At 40.7% G+C, this 22657-nt stretch overlaps 1 protein-coding gene and 1 long non-coding RNA gene across 5 annotated transcripts in view; one reads left to right on the top strand and one right to left on the bottom strand.

The window, feature by feature from the left end:
- The window catches only part of STAG1 (stromal antigen 1), a 379263-nt gene that overhangs the window by 41459 nt on the left and 315147 nt on the right, over window positions 1–22657 (bottom strand). For all 4 annotated transcript variants that reach the window (XM_038415259.2, XM_038415257.2, XM_043492802.1 and 1 more), the window contains 3 exons: window positions 16912–17086; window positions 11830–11969; window positions 3267–3368 (listed from right to left, as the gene is read on the bottom strand). In XM_038415259.2, coding sequence (XP_038271187.1) covers window positions 3267–3368; window positions 11830–11969; window positions 16912–17086 — 417 coding nt within the window. The remainder of the gene's footprint in view (window positions 1–3266; window positions 3369–11829; window positions 11970–16911; window positions 17087–22657) is intronic.
- Window positions 4808–11836, top strand: LOC122455906. The gene is made up of 4 exons (XR_006274416.1): window positions 4808–5036; window positions 7352–8211; window positions 9660–9831; window positions 11346–11836. It is a non-coding gene; the product is annotated as an uncharacterized LOC122455906 (long non-coding RNA).

The following is a 22657-nucleotide window of genomic DNA, read 5'->3' as shown; positions in this document are numbered from 1 at the left end:
GATGATGTACCTATTCTTCCTGCCTTCTGCATAGTGCTGTACTAATCTGACTGTTAACCTTTGATTAAAAAGTTCCATTTGAACCTATTATTTGCAATCTCAAATTGTTATCAACTTCAAGCATGTGACAGAGGCAGACAGAAGGAAAGTAACTTGCCAAAGGTCATCCAGCAGACCAGCAGCAGAGCTGAGAATAGAATGCAGGTTTAAGAGCGAGAGTCATTACTCACTGGAACAATTTACCAAGGGTTGTGTTGGATTCACAATCAACGGTGAATTTTAAAATTAAGGTTTGGTGTTTTTCTAAAAGATATGCACTAGGTCAAACAAACATTTCAGGGAAGTTCTGTGGCCTGTGTTATACAGGAAATCATGGTGGTCCCTTTTGGCCTAAGGATTTATAAATATCCTGAGTATCAGTCCAATGGCCTCTTCACTAGGCCACAATGCCTTATGTGGAAAATGTGACGGCTGATTGGCATTGTGGAGAAGAATCAAGAGGGAGCTAACAAGCGCTGAAATCACAGAAATATGTGGGAAATAGATTATGAAGTGATGCACTGTCAGGAGAGATGTGTTTAGACTGTGGATGACAGGGATGTGGAGGAGGACATATGACAGCTATTAAGGGAAGGAAAAAACATGAACAGAACCACTGATCCATTGGCATCCCCAAAAGATATCCCCCCTGCAAGCAGGTGGCATTCCCACCCTGCTGCGAAGTCTGAATACACTTTCATCAGGGATCACTCATCCCTTCCCTTCCCTGGGTTTTTCCTTTATTCAAGAACAACTCAATATAAACTCTAGTGCAAGCCATCTTTCCAGGCCTGACTAATCTTTAGGTGTCTTCTATAGGACCTCTCTGTCCCAAACACTAGGCCCCTCTGCTCCAAAGAGCTACTTCCACCTCCTTTATATTCAGATGGAGTTAATAGCCACATCTGCTAGGAGTCATCAGAAATGAACTGGTATCTTCCTGGAGGGTTCCAACATCTGTTAACAGAGATGGCCAACAGGCAAACTCTGTAATTCTGTCACACCCTCCCTCCCCCAGTCAATTTAGATGAAGATAAAACTGAGAAGAGGCAGAACAGTTGATAAAAAGGGAGATATTGAAATAGAGATGAATAATATTTTTTGGTGACTTGCTAGTGAAGAATACGGCCAAGGCCATTTGTAATCTAGATAAAAGCAAAAGTATGTTGCATGCAAGGTCCTGATAAGAAATGCAATGAGAAGAACAGAGGTTATTCTGGAGAAAGCTGATGATTTCTATTTATTCTGATTCCAAATTAGTTGTTACCACTCAAGACAGATATCGTGGATAGCTCTCTGTAAATAACTGCTTAATGTACAGCAGCAGTCAAAAAAAGCTAACAAAAGTCAGGAACCATTAGGAAATGGATATTAAATTTAATGCCACAATATAAATCCATGGTATGCCCACATGTTGAATAGTACATACAGTTGGGTCACCCCATCTCAGAAAATGATTCATTAGACTTGGAAAAGGTAAAGAGAAGGGCAACAAAAATGATCAGAGGTATGGAACAACTTCCATATAAGGAGAGACTAAAGACTGGAACTGTTCAGCTTAGAAAAGAGATGACTAAAGGGGGATATGATAGAGGTCTAATAAAATCATAAATGGTGTGGAAAAAGTGGAGAGAGAAGAGTTATTTACTCCCTCACATAAGAAAAAAAACCAGGGGTCACCCAATGAAATTAATAGGCAGCAGGTTTAAAACAAAACATAAGGAAGTATATCTTCGTATAACACATAGTCAACCTCTGGAAATCATTGCCAGGAGATGTTATGAAGCCAAAGTATAACTGGGTTCAGAAAAGAATTAGATAAGTTCATGGAAGATGGATAATAGCCATTGATGAACCTAAGATGGTCAGGGATGCAACCCCATTTTCTGGGTTTTCCTAAACCTCTGTCAGAAGCTGGGACTGGATGACAGGGAATGGATCATTCACTAATTGCCCTGTTCTGTTCATTCCCTCTGAAGCATTTGGCACTGGCCACTGTCAAAAGACAGGATACAGGGCTATATGGACCATTAGTCTGACTCAGTACATCCATTCTTATGTAGTTCAGCTATTACCAATCTTGGATCAGTGACACTGATGATAATCTCAGAGAGTGAAATTCACTGATGTGCTGATGGCCAGCCCCAGCCCTTTTGCCCTTGAAACAGGTGGAGAAAGAACCTCTTCCCAACACAGACCTTCTGCACAGTGGTGAATTTAACCTCCCCACTACTTGTTATTCCCTGTTAATACATCGAAGGAAAGTGTTATGGGGATCATCAACAAGGGGAGTGCTTCTAGTGGGCTCCTGCACAGACTAGTTCTCAAGTCAACGTTACTCAAATTTTTACCAGTGATCTAGAAGAAAATATAAAATTGCTATTGATAAAATTGAAGACAACACAAAGATTGATAATTGGTAAATAATGATGAGGACATGTCATTTATATAGACTGTTTGGTATACTGGATGCATTCAAACACCACATTTTAATATAGCCAAATTCAAGAATAAAGAATGCCTGACAAATTTACAGGGTTGAATACTGTATCCTGGGAAGCAGTTCTTCTGAAAAGGACTTAGCAGTCATAGTAGATAATCAACTGAACATGAGTTCCCAGTGTGATGAGTGACCACAAGGGGGTAGTGTGATCCTTGGATGTATAAGCAAGGGAATAACGAGTATGAGTGGGAGGTGATATTTCTCTGTATGGCAGTGGTGAGACTGTGTCCAGTTCTGGTGCTCACACTCCAAATGTAGGACAACTGGTGTGGATTAAAAAAAAAGAGCCATACGAATGATCTGAGGACTGGAAAACATGCTTTTTAATAGTTAGAGACTTAGGAGCCCAACTTTAGGTTCCTGTTTTTCAAAATGTTGCCCGAGTTCCTCAAGTCCATATTTAGAGAAAACATGATGCAGCACTTCCAGCTTCTTATGTGAAAGGAGAAAACACCATCACTATCCACTTAGACCCCCTGGGCATTGATGGGTGGACACAGTAGGAACCACCACTACCCAGACTAGCCTTCAAGGTCCCTCTTCTCTCCTTTTCTTCCTGTCTGAAGCCCTGTCCTGCTGACTAAAGCTTTGACAGAGAAAGGAATGAGAGATCCTTTTGGCATTAAACTGGCCTTTGATTGGGAGTATAGGGCATTAGACAAAGCCATGCACAGGGATTTTTTGGAATGAGGGATTATACTAGCATAAAAACTAATATTCTTACCTGCTGCAAACTGAGAATCAGGGTCTTCGCACATTGGATTTTATCAATTTGCCTTGTTTTACTCAATGTTTCCTTAATGATATCGCCATAGTCATTGTAGTACTGTGAGAAAAGGGGAAAAATAAACTTTTAAAGGCAGAATTTATTATTCAGCATAACTTTCATGATTTTCATAATAAAAACAGTTTACTTGTCATTCCTGTTTTGAGAAGGCAGTAGTTTCAATAAAGCCCTACTCTTGAATCCATGTGACAGATATGCAATGACCTGATACGTAAATTCAGACTCATCAGTGGCTGGGACCTACCTACCCAGTGATGAGGTCAGCAATTGCTTTAACTGTCAGTTCCTTTTTAAAAAATGGAATGAAAAATATAAAATCAAAATTATTGCCTACTCTGCTGGGAAGATAGTTTGAAGGTGATTGCCAAAGGAAAGTCAGTGTTCTTTTCTTAAAAATTAGGTTTCAAAAGATCTCACTCTTAGAAACTAAAATAGGACTATCTTAGGCAGTCCAAAATTGATTACACATGTATCCAAAGGATGAAGTATCAACAGAAATAGAAATTTTATATTTTAAAAAAAGGAGTGAGTGGATGGCATGATACCTCTACTATAAACAAACTTCAACAAACCCCTGTAGATGGGATGGTTGGACTACTTTTCTCCCTTTATTACTGTTATTAATCATGTATTTACATTGTGCATGCAAAGTGCTTTCCAAACACTCAGAAAGATGGTTCTCGCTCGAAGGAGCTCACAATCTATGAAGAGGCAAGTAAAATAGGGTAACAGGAACATGAACAAAAATAGACAAATCATATACAATTGATATACAAGTCACCTTGATTCACTAAAAGTAGTGAATCAGAACTGGATCTTTAAGAGGGATTTAAATATGGGCAGGCTAGGGGCCACACGAATGAACTCTGGAAGGTCATACCAGACATAGGGGTCAGGCTAACAGAAGAAACAGAGGTGATTGTGAGATGCTGACCAACAGGAGCACAAGGCTGGGAATGCTGTTAGAGAGGAATCCATGTAATGTTTGACAGAGGAGGATATGCAAGGAGGGACAATGTTATCTAGAGCTTTGAAGGTGGTGACAAGAAATTTACATTTGAGACAACAGCAGAAGGGGAACCAAGGCTGTAGAAGGAACTTCCAGGTTAAGTAGGACACATTATCAGATGGTGACTGACTAAGATATCAATAGAAAGTGACAATATACTGATCATTAATGTTCTTGCCTGGTGTATGCATGAAGGAGAAATTCAAAATTACAAACATATTGGGAATTATGTTCTTAAAGTGTGTTTGACAGGCTGTGGTGAAGTTGCCTCATTATAGACAAAGGAATGTAGTTCTGCCACTTTGAAGATATTTCCAAAGTACATTAAGAAACAGTTTGGGAATGCAATTTGCATAAAAGGTAAACAGGCAAGGCAACAAGGGGAGGAGATAACCACTCTGCATCATGTCAGGGGGAGGAGATTGCAGGAAACAGATAAATTTCCATTTTAGCAAACAGCAGCAGGGGAAGAAACGTGCATAAACTTCCTTCACCAGGAACCTCCATGTCATCTTCCTCACAGCTTGAATAAACTTTACTTTGGGGCGGGGGAACCTTCAGAAGAATCAATTTCAAATGTTCACTGTACTATAAAAGAGAGGCACAAAGTTATCTTTTACCTAAAAAGACAAAGGAATCAAGCAATTTGAAGATCCTGACCAGAGGGGCTGACAGCCATCTTGTTGGAAGGCAGATTGGTAAGGAAACTATGTTGAACAGAGGGTGTAGCTTGTTGTATTTAGTCTTAGCCATTAGAAAGGATTTTTCACTTTTATTTGCTTTCAACCATTTCTAACTATATCCTTTTATACTTGAACTAAGTGAAAATCCTCATCTTCTTTTATTAAACTTGTTTTATATTTAATCTAAACCAAGCCACTGCTGATAATTTTTCTTAGGGCCCTGACACCATAAGAAAAGCTGTTGCAATTTTCTCTGTCTCAGTCTTTCTTAGATAGAATTTTAGGGCTCTATCTACATATATGGAATGCCAGTATCTCCATAAGATTCTGGGAATTAGGACCAAACCTAGGAAAATACATTTCTAGTTAATAAGAAAGGGAAAGAGAACCTTGAGGAAGACATTTCTGAAGTACATCACATCTGAAGAAAGACAAATGAGCAAAAGCAGGAAACGGCTCCTGATTCACCCACCCTAAGGCCAGACTGTGACTCTTCCAGACCAGGTGCCAGCTCAGGCTAAGGCTCTTAGGACTCACTGAACACTGACAAATGCTTAGCTGGAAACCATTCTGGCTCATCTCTGTTAGTATTGTTAAAATAGATATAAGATTTATAGAAATCTATTTAGTGTTTGGACTTTAATGTATTCAGCAACTCGCAAGCATTTCTTAATCTCGCTTATATCATCTGTATTTCATGTTATAAGGCAAGGGTCGGCAATCTTTCAGAAGTGGTGTGCCGAGTCTTTATTTATTCATTCTAATGTAAGGTTTCGTGCGCCAGTAATACATTTTAACGTTTTTAGAAGGTCTCTTTCTATAAAAGTCTATAATATATAACTAACTCTCTTTTCCTCTAGCACAGCCATCTTTCAAAACTTTTTGCACAGGAAGTCCCTTCTGGCTTCAGGCAAGAAAAAAAACATGGCGCATCCATTATAGGTTACCACCACTGTTGTATGTAAAGTAAATAAGGTTTTTAAAATGTTTAAGAAGCTTCATTTAAAATTACATTAAAATACAAAGCCCCCAGGACCGGTAGCCAGGACCTGGGCAGTGTGAGTGTACGCATGCCATAGGTTGCCTACCCCTGTTATAAGGTAATATTTAAGTGTTTGCTCTGAAACTGGAAACCCCCACAGTCAGGAGAGAAGCATTACAAAGTGTGATATACTAGTTTACCACAAAAGGTGTTATTTCCTGCCCAATAAAAGAAGGCCTGTAGACCTAGAAGGCCTATAGACCACCACCACCACTACAGAACATCAGTGGACAGAAGACAGTTGATTGCTCCCCACCAGCCCAATGCCCATGAAGAGAGATGTGCAGGTAGACATGTCCCATCAGAGCTTGAACTCCGGGGGAAGGGAATAAAAATCCCTGCCATGATAAATGCGTCATGGACCACGAAATCTGGTCTTTTGTGTACTTTTACCCTATACTTTATAGATTTCACAGGGAATACCAGCATTTCTCAAACTTGGGGTCCCAAGCTAAAAAAGGATTGGGGAGGGTGGAGATGGAGTGTTGCATGGTTATTGTAGGAGGTCATGGTATTGCTACCCTTACTTCTGTGCTGTCTTCAGAGCTGGGTGGCCAGAGAGTGGTGGCAGCTGACCAGGCGCCCAGCTCTGAAGGCAGCGCCCCACCAACAGTAGTGCAACAATACCATACTATGCCACCCTTACTTCTGCGCTAATGCCTTCAGAGTTGGGTCAGGACTCCTACAGTTACAACACTAATTTCAGATTTAAATATCTGAAATCATTAAATTTATGGATTTTTAAAATCCGATGACCCTGAAATTGGCCAAAATGAACCATGACTTTGGTAGGGCCCTAGTTATAGTGCTTGAGGAGTTCACACTTGATACTTGAAGAAATCCAAGTACAGAACTCACAAGCAGTTTGGGGTTTGTGCCCTGGTTACTAACAGTCTGCCCTGAGGTTCATACTCACATTTGTGAGACACTCCAGACAGCCTGACACAGACATAGGTCAAATTTTTCAAAAATAGGGGCCTCAAGTTAGACTAAAATTCTCAAAAGTGCCTAAGTGTCTTTCAGTAGGACTCAGGTTCCTAAAATGACTTAGGTGCTTCTGAAATGGGATTTATGTTCTTGGTATAAAAAGTCACATGTCAGGAAAACTCAAATGCTCAAATGCTATGAACAGAGGCAGCTAACAGAAGAGTTTCAGAGGGAGTATAGACAGGGAATGTGAGAGGCTTTCCTTCCAGGTTCAGGTCTATGCACAATTTCAAGATGGACAGCAATGGAACAGTGGTGGTAACCTATAATGGATGCGCCATGTTTTTTTTCCTGCCTGAAGCCAGAAGGGACTTCCTGTTCAAAAACTGCAAGCCGATGGCTGTGCTAGAGGAAAAGATTCTTGGATTGAACAGGAAAGTAGAGACGCTACTGAGAATCAAAGATGCTAAGGTGTTCCTAGACAGCCAGGTTTGGGAGACATCAGTACCCTACGTTCAAGGAAGAAGGGAATTGGTCACTAAAGAGTTAGAGAGAGAAGAAATCAGAGGACCCCTCGCAGTTTGCAACCCCTCACAGATTGTAACCAGAGGCAAGAGGTCATGGCAGCATTCTTCAAGGCTGCAGACAGATGACGATAGGCATGTTGTGGCCACCAGAGATAAGAAGACCAGGAGGAATTCCACACAGCAAGAGGATTCGAACTGATACTAGGTCATCAATATGAAAACCGTGGAAGATATCTCTCAAGATCCATTTGGTATAAAGCATACCAGATGATTACACTTGTAGATGGTAGGTCTGCCCAACCTATATGAAAAGCAAGGTTGCACACAGAGTTCTCCAACTGTTCATGGAAGACGATCTTTGCTGTGAATTCATTACTGAAGAATTGAAAGAATATTCTGCAAAGGACAAGCAGACAGCTGGACAGCGTGCTATCTTCTCATAGCCAAGACGTGAGACGTCACTCTGAGATTGAACAGACTTCTGAAGTTGACAAGTGAAGATCCACTGGTGATGGTTCTTATCAGCACTATAACACTGCCTCGTGGGATATCTCACAGATAGTTGATAACTTCAGGGATTTTGGAAGTGTGCTGAAGAAAAAGAATATTCAAGTAATCTTCTTTGAGATCTCTCCTGTCCCATGACTGAAGAAAGATAGAAGGCAGAAGGTTCCAGAAGAGAACCACTGCGTAGGTAAGTGGTGGAGGGTTTTGGTTTTATGGGAGCAATGGTCCACTTTCTATGGGGAGAAAGGGCTCAACAGTTTGGATGGCCTCCACCTCAGCAGAAGGGGAACCAGTCTCCTCAGGAACAGGATGGCTATAGTAGTCACATGGGTGGTAAACTAATAATAAAAGGGGAGGGTAACAAACAAGAGGTATTGAAATTGCTCATTTATTAGCATAAATTCAACCTAGTCAGTATTACAGAAATTTGGTAGGAAGACTTGCAAGATTGGAATGTTAAAAATCACAGGTTATGTTTTATTTAGGAAGGACTGAGTGAACAAAAGGGGAGGGGAAGTAGCACTCTATCAAAAATGGCATTTCCTGTTTCCAAGTCACTGATCATTCAGAAGAAAATTATACTGAATACTTATCAATGTTTTAACAGATAAAGCACAAGATGGGGTATCAGTTAGTGTATGCTACAGAACACCAGATCACATTAGGGAACAGGATAACTGGCTCCTTATGCACCTATCATTTGTAGAGAAAAAAGCTGCATTATTATGGGGGACTTCAATCTGATTGACACACTCTGAAGGTCTTGTGCTGCCAGTATTAAAACTTCCTTGGAAAATTCTACATGTGATAGATGTCTACTTCCTATTTTAAAAAGTGTTGCAACCAACATGGGGGAATTCTATATTAGATTTAGTCTTGATATATAAAAAGGAACTAATCACAGAACTGAAAATTAACGGTAATTTGGGTACCTTAAGTATCATGACCTGATAATATTTTTAATGTGGAAACAGAATAAAGTCCAGATCGGCAATATATACATATATATATATATACATATATACATATATACATATATACACACATATATACATATATACACACACACACACACACACACACACACACACACACACACACACACACATACATACACATACACACATATATACATACACACATACACACACACAGTGTTTTAACAGGGCCAGTTTCACAAAGCTGAAAACAATTATGAGCCAAATCAGTTGGGAGGAAGAGTTTAATCAGAAAAAATGTGAATCACAATTGGGAATTGTTTTAGAACACTTTACTAGATGCCCACGAAGTCGGAATGCCATATTAGTTAAAAATATCAATCTTATCTACAGGAGAAGTGAAGGAAGCTGTAAACCCTGCCCCCAAACCATAACAAATGGAAGAAAGGGAAAATTGACAGTAATGAGTATAACTCAGAAGCTAGAAACTGCAGAAAATCAATAAGGGAAGCAAAGGGACACAAGGAGAAACTTATGGCCAGCAGAGTTACAGACATTAAGAATTTTTTTTAGGTATACTAGGAACAAAAAGAATCCTGATAATAGTGTTGGTGTATTACTAGATGGAAATGGTAGAATTATCAATAATAATATTGAAAAGGTGAAAGTGTTCAGTAAATATTTCTGTTCTGTTTAGATTAACAAAGAGATAAGGGGTAACCTGATTACAGTCTGTATGTACCCACATAGGGAACAAACAACAATGGCTCTTCAATCTAGAAGAGAAAGGTATAACACAGTCCAATGGCTGGAAGTTGAAGCTAGACAAATTCAGACCGGAAAGAAAGAGTAAATTTTTAACAGTGAAGGTAATTAACTTTTGGAACAATTTATCAAGGGTAATGGTGAATTCTCCATCACTGATGAATTTTTAAATCAATATGTTTTTCTAAAAGATTTGCTCTAGGAATTATACTGGGGAAGTTTTATTGTCTGTGTTTTACAGGAGGTCTGACTAGATGATCACAATGGCTCCTTCTGGCCTTAGAATCTATGAATTTATGGAAAGTCACATAAACACTTTTGAAAATTTTATCCTAAATCCATATAAAAATGCCTGGAAGAGGAATTTTCAAAAATACCGAAATGAGAAGCCCCACTGACCTTCAGGTTCCTAAATATTGAATTAGGACTTTAACTTTAGCTTCTTATTTTTGAAAATTTTAGTCAGGATCTCTAAAGCTGTGGTAGCTAGAGCTCAAGGGCGGCAGGGCGGGGAGGAGAGCAAAGGTGGTTTAGACCAAGTTTAAGGTTTTATGGAAGAGGTACAGGTTTCTGAAGGATTTTTTATTTGCTGTGTTTTAAGCAGAGTAGCTCTATGAAACCTAGAGCTAAGAGGACAGTATCACACCAAAAACCCACAAATGCTTCCTACCTGAGACTGTAAAATAGGACGGTTAATTAGGTTGGGAGCAAGAATATAAACAGTACATATCCACTACTTTAGGTACTTTGGGAAATACTTAAAAACACACAACTTAAACAGCAATAAAAGGAGCAGCTTATATTCACCTACAAAGGAAGAGTTATCCATCCAGCAGAGTCAGAGTATCCACCCTCCTTCCTAAAGTTACAGTTCTTTCAGTGAGTTGTAGCTCACGAAAGCTTATGCTCTAATAAATTTGTTAGTCTCTAAGGTGCCACAAGTACTCCTTTTCTTTTTGCGAATACAGACTAACATGGCTGCTACTCTGAAACCAGTTCTTTCAGTGTCCACCAAAAGTGACAAGCAAAAAACCCTACATGTTATTTATTCCTCTGGGTTTCACAATGTGACCTGCTTCTCTGTTTCTATTAGATTGTAAATAATCTGGGGTAAGAACTACTTTCACATTGTGTCTTCTACTATGCTGATCACTCTGTGACCATTTAAATAGTAATGATGAAGACAATATGCATTCCAGGGATCATGATGGGTGGCTTTATAAAACCCTATATAGATAGCTAAATATACCTTAAAAATTATATCTATACTTCAAACTGAGGCCTTTTCAACACTTAAAACCCTTCAGCGGCGCTGCTGTAGTGCTTCAGTGACGACACTACCTACCCAGACAGGAGAGATTCTCCCATCAGTGTAGATACTCCACCTCCCCGAGAGATGGTAACTAGGTCGGTGGGTGAATTCTCCTGTCAACCTAATGCTGTCTACATCAGGGGTTAGGTTGGTTTAATAGTGTCACACAGGGGTGTGGACTCTTCATATCCCTGAGCAACAAAGTTATACTGTTTCCTAGTGTAGACCAGGTCTGAATCTTTGAAGAACTCTAAGCTGGATTCTGGCTTCTCTTACTCAGTCCCCACTTACTTATTATGGCTACAGGTCCCGAACTCTGGAGATTTTATGAAGAAAATGAAATGATTCAACTGGCCTATTTCATAAATAGGCACTGCTTTATTTGCATATTTTGTGTCTCTAGTTTTAAGGATATTTTTTTTAATGTTTCTACTCCTGCTCCTCAATTGCTCTTCTACCATAATAGCCAAGCTATCATAAAAGTCCATACAATATATATTTTATTAGGAAGCACTTAGGGCCCTTTAAGCCTTAGGTAAAAATAAGCATAAATACAAGCTGAAGTTAACACCTGGCTCTGATTTCAAAAAATATATTTTCTGCAACCTGATCAGAGCTTTTTGCATCTCAGTAATCAATTAAAATCAGACTGGAGACAGCACTCAAGAATATGCAACAGGAAAGAAAATAGCAGAGAGAGGAACAGAATGGACTAATATTTTAAGACTTTTCCAGCTACAATTTCTGTGCTCATTTAGGAGGAGGAGAAGATAAAAATATAGAATCATACCTTCATATAGTGTTTGAAGATATCTGCTGCTGCATGCATATCTACTATATCATAGATAATAAGTTTGCTAAAGGCTGCCAGAAGGTTCCTTCTTTTATGTAAAGCCTCTATTTTGTTAGCTTCATCCTCTTCATCTCCCTCTAAATACAGTAAAGAAAATATTTATTAACATCTGCTGTTTTCTAAGGCAACACAAAACCCAATTATCTTTGTTTAATAAAATCAACAGTTTTTGTAAAATTAAACTCACCAAAAATATATCTAATGTACTTTCAGGAGAAACTAAAACCAAAGAGAGTGAAACTCAAGCTGTTTTTTGTTAACAATCTTGGCAAGAGAACAATTCACAGATTCTTATTTAATCTGGTTACATTGAATCTATGTATTTCACATATGATCAATCAAAAATAACAATCACATTGCAGAATGATTTTTGCAACAAAATCTCTAGCACATGCTTTGATTTGATATTCCTGGCACTCCAAAATAGCCACAAATAATAGAAGAGAAATGTCACTTGATTGTGAGAAATATTAACATAAAATGCAACATAAGCACTCCCTCTGTCAATGAAAACAACAAGATATAATAATCAAAATGTGAAAACAGACCACGACATAATAAATGAGATTCCACCAATTCGGTAAAGAAGTACGTTAGATACAAATGTTGAGAACAGTGATCACTTCACTGTGGAGTGAATTCAACCAGATTAAAGAAACACAATTGGTACATAAAAGGGGGGCATTTACCTTTTGTAACACCTGTTCTCTAACTATATTGCCTCTACAGAACCAGCTACTTGGGAACAGAACCTTTTCAAACAGTAGTGATGGGCAAGTCCCTCAAGCCCTGGTTGCTCTGGGCCAAGGGCATGAGTAGCACCCCACCAATGTTCCCCTAATTCCCTCTGCCTCCAGCTCGTGTTGCAGTTGCACCCTGAAGAAGAGAAGGCTTGAAGGGTCAGAGTTGCTTTGTGGTGACAGTACTGCTGCCTAAGTTTGCCAACCTAGCAAGGAGGGCTTTAACCTAGGTTCAAAGGGGGCAGGTGAAAAAAGCTCACAGGTAAGTATAAAAAATGGTGACCTTAACAGAGGATTAAATGTGAGACATCTTGATTTTAGTAAGGCTTTTGACACGGTCCCACATGACATGCTCATAAGCAAACTAGGGAAATGTGGTCTAGATGAAATTATTATAAGATGGGTGCATGACTGGCTGAAGGACCATATTCAAACAGTAGTTATCAATAATTCACTGTCAAACTGGGAGGATGTATCTAGTAGGACCTGCAGGAGTCAGTCCTGGGTCCAGTACTATTCAATATTTTCATTAATGATTTGGATAATGGAATGGAGAGTATCTTTATAAAATTTCAGATGGCACCATGCTGGGAGGGTTTGTAAGCACTTTGGAGACCAGGATTAGAATTCAAAACAACCGTGGCAAACTGGAGAATTGTTCTGAATTCAACAAGATGACATTCAATAAAGACAAGTGCAAAGTACTACATATCGGAAGAAAAAATTAAATGCACAAATACAAAATGGAGAATAACTGGCTATGTGGAAGTACTGCTGAAAAGGATCTGGGGTTTCCAGTGGATCACAAATTGAATACGAGTCAATGTGATGTAGTTGCAAAAAAGTATATCATAATTCTGGGGTGTATTAACAGGAGTGTTGTATGTAAATCACGGGAGATAACTGTCCCACATTAGTTGGCACTGGTGAGGCCTTGCAGGAGTACTTGAGAAGGGCAAGAAGGGCAGAACCTCTGATCTCAACAGGTTCTTCTGAGAGGGATCCCTGGATAGGGATTGGAGGAGGGGATTGAGGAGGAATAATTTTGAATTCTATTGGATAATTTCTAAAATTTTTTGTCTGTGGTAATAGATGTTTAGATGCAGATGGTCTCTGAATGGAATGAGACTAGATTAAAATTGGACCACAGCTCTCAGACACTATGTCAGACTTGGGACCTAAGGCCTGGCACAGTAGCTTGTGAAGATAATTTGTTCACCTCCTGTGGTTTAAAGCTCCTTCTGTTTTGCTGAGAAGACTGTTGAGGATGATATTGTTGATGATAATATTGTCTCCTTTGGGTAATGTGTGAGGAAGAGGAAGATGATGAATTTTGTTGTGTTGGTACCTGAAAACCGATACTCCAGGTCTCTTCCTGGACTGCTGATAAATGCCCAAGAGTCTAGTGCTGTACCTGCCAATTCATTTTTCCAGAAACTCATTGGTTCTGGAACTGAACAATCCTTTTCCCTAAAGAGGAGATCATCAACCTTGAAGTTGGTTTCAGATTTTCATTCATATTTTCATCAGCAGATGTAGGACTGTCAAATTCAGGATCTCTTTCCTGATATTTTTGCACAACCGTCTACTTCTTTACTATGGTAGGAGATCACTCTCTCCTTATGTTTCATACACAGATCAGGTATCCTCATCTCTGAAAAGAGATACAGAGACCAGAAGGCATGGTTGTGAGGCAGACGTATTAGCTACACTTTAATGAAGTTTTTCTGAAAGTGAATACTACATAGCACAGCTGTTAGGAAGAGCAAAATTATTATCAGGAGTAGAACAAGTATACCATATTTAGCTATAATATGGCACTTTACATCTTCAAAGCACTGTTCAAACAACAGTTGTTAACTGGAACATGACACCTCGATGCTGAAAAGCAACACTATCTGATCTGTCCTCTTTCACAGTTAAAGGAAATCCTGTGGAAGGAACAAAGTAAGGACACACAGACAGGAAAGAAGGACAGCTTCATCTTTAAATCCTTCAAATCCTCTCTTATTCACCTCTGTTGTGATGCCTGCAAAACATGAAATGGCCAGTCTCTGATGTGCTGCGACTGCTGTTTATTACTCTAATTGTTATCACGTAACCTTGTGCTCTCCTTGCTAGCTGCTTCTTGCACCAACTGTTATAGATTCATAGATACTAAGGTCAGAAGGGACCATTCTGATCATCTAGTCCGACCTCCTGCACAGCACAGGACACAGAATCTCACCCACCCACCTCTATGAAAAACCTCACCCATGTCTGAGCTATTGAAGTCCTTAAATCATGGTTTAAAGACTTCAAGGAGCAGAGAAGCCTCCCTCAAGTCAACCATGCCCCATGCTACAGAGGAAGGCGAAAAACCTCCAGGGCCTCTCCAATCTGCCCTGGAGGAAAATTCCTTCCTGACCCTAAATATGGCAATCAGCTAAACCCTGAGCATATGGGCAAGATTCACCAGCCAGATACTACAGAACATTCTTTCCTGGGTAACTCAGATCCCATCCATCTAATATCCCATCTCAGGGGATTAGGCCTATTTACCCTGAATATTTAAAGATCAATTACTTACCAAAATTCCATTATCCCATCATACCATCTCCTCCATAAACTTACCAAGTAGAATCTTAAAACCAGATAGATCTTTTGCCCCCACTGCTTCCCTTGGAAGGCTATTCCAAAACTTCACTCCTCTGATGGTTAAAAACCTTCGTCTGATTTCAAGTCTAAACTTCCTGGTGGCCAGTTTATACCCATTTGTTCTTGTGTCCACATTGCTGCTGGGCTTAAATAATTCCTCTCCCTCTCCTGTATTTATCCCTCGGATATATTTAGAGAGAGCAATCATATCTCCCCTCAACCTTCTTTTAGTTAGGCTAAACAAGCCAAGCTCCTTAAGTCTCCTTTCATAAGACAAGTTTTCCATTCCTTGGATCATCCTAGTAGCCCTTCTCTGTACCTGCTCCAGTTTGAATTCATCCTTTTTAAACATGGGAGACCAGAACTGCACACAGTATTCTAGGTGAGGTCTCACCAGTGCCTTGTATAATGGTACTAAAACCTCCTTATCCCTACTGGAAATGCCTCTCCTGATGCATCCCAAAACCGCATTAGCTTTTTTCACAGCCATATCACATTGGCAGCTCATAGTCATCCTATGATCAACCAATACGCCAAGGTCCTTCTCCTCGTCCGTTACTTCTAATTGATGCGTCCCCAAATTATAACAAAAATTCTTGTTATTAATCCCTAAATGCATAACCTTACACTTCTCATTATTAAATTTCATCCTATTACTATTACTCCAGTTTACAAGGTCATCCAGATCCTCCTGTATAATATCCCGATCCTTCTCCGAATTGGCAATACCTCCCAACTTTGTATCATCTGCAAACTTTATTAGCACACTCCCATTTTTTGTGCCAAGGTCAGTAATAAAAAGATTAAATAAGATTGGTCCCAAAACCGATCCCTGAGGAACTCCACTGGTAACCTCCCTCCAACCTGACAGTTCGCCTTTCAGTAGGACCCGTTGCTGTCTCCCCTTTAACCAATTCCTTATCCACCTTTTGATGTTCATATTGATCCCCATCTTCTCCAATTTAACTAATAATTCCCCATGTGGCACGGTATCAAATGCCTTACTGAAATCTAGTTAAATTAGATCCACTGCATTTCCTTTATCTAAAAAATCTGTTACCTTTTCAAAAAAGGAGATTAGGTTGGTTTGGCATGATCTACCTTTTGTAAAACCATGTTGTATTTTGTCATCTTTCATCATGTACTTGGACTGTGAACTATTTAGGGAAGGGGACCACTTTTTCATAGATTTATTGAGTTTATAGGCAGGAAAGGACCATTAGATCATCTAGTCCGACCTCCTTTATATCAAAGGCCATTAAATTTCACACTGAATTGAGCCTAATAACTTGTGTTTGACTAAAGCGCATCTTCCAGAAAGGTATCCGGTCTTGAACATAGATGCGTTAAAAAAAATTATAACAATTAAGAAAGAATGCTATTACAGGTGTATGCCATGGCAACTTATACTCTCCCCCATCCTCTGAATGAAAACTCTATGAAATTTCACTTTATAACACCGTTAGCTTTTGTAAAGGTGTGCAGGACTATAAATCATATACCAACATTTATCTTCAAAGAAAGCAAGAGGCAAAAACAAGAACTTCATTTGATACATTTCGGTGCACAGATGTGTTTTTTCCTGACAGTCTTGTGTGTCGGGTGAGAGAGGACAAGTACAAAACATGATGGCTAAACATACCCATGCTCTGGTTCTCATCATCTTGGTCAATGAAGACATGGTCCATCACAAAGCTAAGGAGTTCAGACTGGAGCCCAGAGTCTGGATTGAACACCAAAGGTTGAAGACCCTCTCTACCTCCAGTCATCAGCTGGTGGCTAAAAATCATCAAGAGATCACAGAGCAGCATGAAAGCCTGAAACACAAAGTTACTTCATTCAGTTAACCCATAAGGGTCAAGATCATTTTAAAATATAAATATGCTGTTTATATACTTTCTAGACATTTTCCCACCACTAACTGATAATTGCCCTTCTGTAATAATGCAGAGTTGTGATAGTTTGATACTCATGGGTCCATGCTTTGTGAAGGAGATCACATGGAATTTCTATAACTCTTAAGTTTTACGCCTTTGACTTCTGACAGGATATGGTTTGCCACCTTTCCAGTACCATCAGGTGGACCCCCACCTGTCTTGAACTGCCAGTTTTTTATTACTGAAACAAAAAAATTAGAACTGGAAAAAAAGAAAAATGAGAGTTAACAAAACTCCCAACACTGAAATGGGAGGGTGGATTAGTGAGTGAATATCTATCACAGCTGTTTATCTTACAAGACCAAAAGATCAAAAGTGCCCAGTTTTCCTTGAAATCCATGGAAGTTGAACATGATCATTTGCAGGGATGAGTAGGCAGCAGGTAATTAACTCTTCTGCAGAGATACATACTGTGACAGATCCCTACTCTGACACTTTAAAGAACCTGGAGAATTTCAATAAAACATGCAGCAGTGAAGTAACTATAATAATTCCTAGATTTTCATGCATAGTTCTTAAAATGTTTGCAACAGAGGCAAGTATTATTTTACAGATGGGGAAACTTTGGTACACAGAGTTGAAATGACTTGAGCAAGGTCACCCAGCAGGCTAGTGACGGACTCTTAAATCCTAGTCATTTGAGTTCCAGTCTAGAGTTCTATCCACTAGACTGCACTGCCCCCCTAAAGTTAAGATGCTGCAACAGGGGAAAACTGAGATAAAAGATAGAATGTACATTGGTTCAATGAATTACATAAAAACTAAAATGAGATGGATAAGTTACCTCTAAAAAAATTAGGTAGAAAAACTAGAATGACATCCAAAATGAAATAAATTATGAGGGAATTGATGAGTTAAGGCACTAGTCTGGGAAAAGGATTTAAAAAAAACCACTGCTAACTAAGCAAATCCTTGATTCTTGCTGTGAGCCTGAGTCTCAGCCATAATTCTTTGTAAAAATATATGTTATTGTCCTAAATCTTCGAGATAAAAACTGTTTGAAGTTGGCTGCAGAAGATGACAATTCTAGGACAAAAGTGAACTTCACATGTTCTTGAATATGCCAGCCTGCCAATGATATATGCATTTACTGCTTTTTTAGGTACTGATTTCCTGGAAACAAAAGGAGGGGAGGTTAGTTATTAGTAAGGCTGCGATTCTGTCACGGATTCTGTGACTTTCCACGACCTCCGTGACTTCCACAGATGCAAGTGCCAGTGTGGCTGACCCCAGGGCCAGCTGCTCGGGCACCCCGTGGCCAATCGCCGCTGGAGTGGCCCCAGGGCCAGCTGCACTGGCCACTGCTGGAGTGTCCCTGGGCAGCTGGCCCCAGGGAGCACCCAAGCAGCGGTCCTGGGGAGTGCCCCAGCAGCAACGGTCCAAGGAGTGGCCAGAGCAGTGGCCCCAGGGAGCACCCAGCATCGGTTCCAAGGGTGTCCCTGGGGACCACTCGAACAGCAGCGGTTTCGGGGTCATTGGGAGAGTGGTACCCGTGGGCCTCGGAGTAGTGGACCCCCCAGAGCAATCAGCCCCCACCACTGGAGCAGGGGCCCCCCAGAGCAGCAGGGCCCAGGAGCAGAGATTTAGTCATGGGTATTTTTAGTAAAAGTCATGCAGAGGTCACGGGCTGTGAATTTTTGTTTATTTCTTGTGACCTGTCCATGACTTTTACTAAAAATACCCATGACTAAATCTCAGTTATTAGTGTCAGGAGCACAGCTGGCCCCCAGCTTCAACACTAGGCAACCCAGAAAGCTCAGCGGAGCAGTGAGCCTTCTCCAAATGACCCTGCTTCCTGATTGGGCAGAAGAGCTTGTGGCCCACTACATGAGCCTTGATGCGGCAGCAGTAGCTCAGTGCATACCACACCCCCAGCTGTGCTTGTGCCCTGCTCCTGCCTCCACCCCTTGTTCCAGCTTTCACCCCAGCTCCAGTCTAGTCTTTGGCTCCCAGCCCTGCTCCTGACTCTTGGTTCTGACCCTTGGCTTGGCTCCTCATTCTGGCTTCACCCTGTACTGATACCTGACTCCTAGATGGATGTGCAACACTATTCCAAACTGCCACTGCAACCACCAGATAAGGTCCCACTCCACCCTAAGAAGGCCTACCACACCCTGGCAGCTTACAGTTTGAACAGTTCACAAGGATCAGAAGTAGGGAGGGTCACACTTTTAGAACAGAATGCAGTCCTTCAGGCTCAAGTGTACATGCCAGGATCGTGCCTGCAAGCTCCTGACCCTCAAACCTGCTACCTGAGAGCCCAAGGTCCCCCATCTGACAATTTCATTAGAGACTGTCCCAATTCTGGGGTTTACGAATTAATATCACCTGCTCTTCACACTGCGACTGCTATCATACCCCACAGACTGTTCCTAAGTAGGACTTGTGATTGGCTTGCTTACCAGAGAGGCCCTAGTATAGGCTTCCCCACTACTGGAGCCGTCTAACCCTCTTCTTGAACACTTTGAGGAGTCTGTCTAGACAATGGCAAGTATTTTTGATGACCCTAACAGAGAGCATTGCAGAAGCTGCACTCCCAGCCTATCTTCAGATATGCAATCATGTTTCGATGCCTGGCAGCTGATCCCTGCTGGGATGAGGCCGTGTAACAAAATCACCTCCAGCAAGGACTCAATGATCCTTTTAAAGATGAATTAGCTCAGGTAGAACCCGCACGTGCCTTAGGGGGCCCTGATCAAGCTGTACATTAGGATTGATAACAGGGTGGATTTGATTTAAATCACTAGGTCAGGAAGACTATTTAATCATGGGTTTCTACATAAAAGTGAAAAGAAAAGGAGTACTTGTGGCACCTTAGAGACTAACAAATTTGAGCATAAGCTTTTGTGAGCTACAGCTCACTTAGAATAGAATATCAGGGTTAGAAGGGACCTGAGGAGATCTAGTCCAACCCCCTGCTCAAAACAGGGCCAATCTCCAATTTTTGCTCCAGATCCCTAAGTGGCCCCCTCAAGGATTGAACTCTCAACCCTGGGTTTAGCAGGCCAATGCTCAAACCACTGAGCTATCCCTCCCCCCCTTCATCAGATGCATTCGGTGGAAAAGGTGCCACAAGTACTCCTTTACTTTTTGCGAATACAGACTAACATGGCTGCTACTCTGAAACCTGTCATTATGCAAGGCACTGAATTTAGCCGTATAGAGTGGAAATCTATCAACTTCATGAAAAAACTCGTATATAAATCTCCCCACTGTATTTTCCACCGAATGCATCCGATGAAGTGAGCTGTAGCTCACGAAAGCTTATGCTCAAATAAATTTGTTAGTCTCTAAGGTGCCACAAATACTCCTTTTCTTTTTGCGAATACAGACTAACACAGCTGCTACTCTGAAACCTGTCATTATACATAAAAGTGCATTCTTGTTGGTTGTTACCAACCTGAAAATCCTGCATGTTCAGACATGTTCCTTTCATCATCTTCAACACAACTTCCTCCTGAGAAGGAATACTTCTCATGATGTTGTTTCATTCGGGAAACCAGACCTTGCATTTCTTTGTAGCACTGTTTGCATTTTGCATGCATGACTGTCTTACCCACAGGTAGAGGAACTTCATTAAAATATTCCCAAACTGGGTCTCTTTTACAGCTTTTTACAGAAGGTTTTCCCTTCTCCTGAGACAATGGTATGGTAGATCTCAAATCAATGAAGGCTACACCGAGAAAGATCTCAAGACTTCTGGAATATGCTGCTCAAACAGTTTCACTTTTGTTTCTACTGCCTGTCCCTCCCTTCTCACATTTATCTCCAGACTTCTCCTTGTCTAGATCTATTCCTCCCCCAACAATCTTCTATTCACTGAACTTTTTGAAACTTTGCACTTTTAGGGAGAGGTAAGGGATTGACTCTGTGTACACAAATTTGCAGAGGGACAATAGGGTTGAGGTCTGTTTTTCTCACCTCTATATATTATTTATTTAAAAACATTTTTGCTGTTCACAAGCATGTTATCTCAGGAGACAAATGCACAGTTTGAGAACTGCAAAACTAGACATCTCTGATGATATCTTCTAGACTGAGCACTGAGTCCCATTGGGTAGATAGAAAATTTAACCTAAATAATCTACACAGATGCCCCTGGGACCCCATAAAATTGGGTCCCTAATCCATGAACTATTGGAACTCATTTACAAAACTTTTCTAAAACATTACATGAATATATTGTTTCATAGTATAGAATTAGAATTTATAATCCCTATCACATGATGAGATATCTTTGAGCTATAATGTATCTTAATTAAAACTATCTTTAGATAGGTTTTTTCCCCTCAAAAAGCATTTTATCAAAAAAATGCTATTTAAATAAAAAAAAAACAGATTTTTTTGATTTAAAAAAAAAATTGATTTTTATCCACCCTGATTGCTAACTGGCTAATGGAAGAAGGGCAGTCCCTGACCCTCATCAAATTGGACCTCTGTCATATGCAACTCTGGGTAATCCAACAGACCCCAAGCTGATGCAGAGTGACCATGTTAGACCCCAACTCTACAATGAGAAAAAGTACAATGAGAAAAAGCTCCAGTTCTCCGCCTATACTGCGAGGAATCCAAGCATTTTGCAACATTCTCAGCTAAGAATCAAAACTCCTCCAGGTTGGGAAATGCCAGAACCCAGTCCCAGTACGGGGGCCGGGGCTGGGTCAGTGTTTCACTTCACCTGACAGTAAGCCACTCTGCTGCCACTTTGCTGGAATCTTGAGAATCCCTAACCAGCACATCACTCATCTTCCCCTCCCCTCTGGCACTCCATGATGCCTGACCTCTGCTTGGAGGCATTTGTTGACTCAGGCACATCTGGTAACTGTGTCAACCAAGAAATTGTCAAAAATCATCGGATTCCTACCCCCCGCAAAGACTCTGAGTTTGTTGAGCCCAATGAGGGGTCACCCCTCTTTAGGGCCCATCACATCTGAGATGGTGCCCACAGAGATCACCACCAGCAGCCACCAGAAAAACATGTAGTCTGGGGTGATCTGTGCCCTGCATTCACCAGTTGTTGTAGGTGCCCTGTGGCTCATTGCCCGTGACCCCCTAATTTTCTGGCAGTCAAGGACAGTGCTCTTCTGCTCCTTGCAATGCCAATGAGAATGTCTCCTGAGCCCCTGTCCTCAGTTGACCACACTCTATGGTGCGCTCCAACCCCCAAGACTCCCAGAGACATAAACAGCGGGCCCAACCACACCTAAGATTCCTGTCAAATATCTGGAGTTCACTGAAGTGTTCAACACACAGAAGATGGACATCCTACCACTGCACCACAGTTATGACTGCCCTATTGAACTCCATCTGGAGAGGGGAGGTTCTCTTTGGAGGCATTTACACTCTCTCTAAGCCAGACTTACACAGGCCTTTCCGGAATTATCTAGAGGAAAACCTATGGAAAGAATTTATTCGTCCCTCCATCTTCCTAGCTGGCATGGTCCATCTATA

Source organism: Dermochelys coriacea, chromosome 9, assembly GCF_009764565.3.
Source record: "Dermochelys coriacea isolate rDerCor1 chromosome 9, rDerCor1.pri.v4, whole genome shotgun sequence".
NCBI classification, from domain to species: domain Eukaryota; kingdom Metazoa; phylum Chordata; order Testudines; family Dermochelyidae; genus Dermochelys; species Dermochelys coriacea.
The sequence above is the reverse complement of the archived record's forward strand: the minus strand, read 5'-3'. Positions and strand labels throughout refer to the sequence as shown.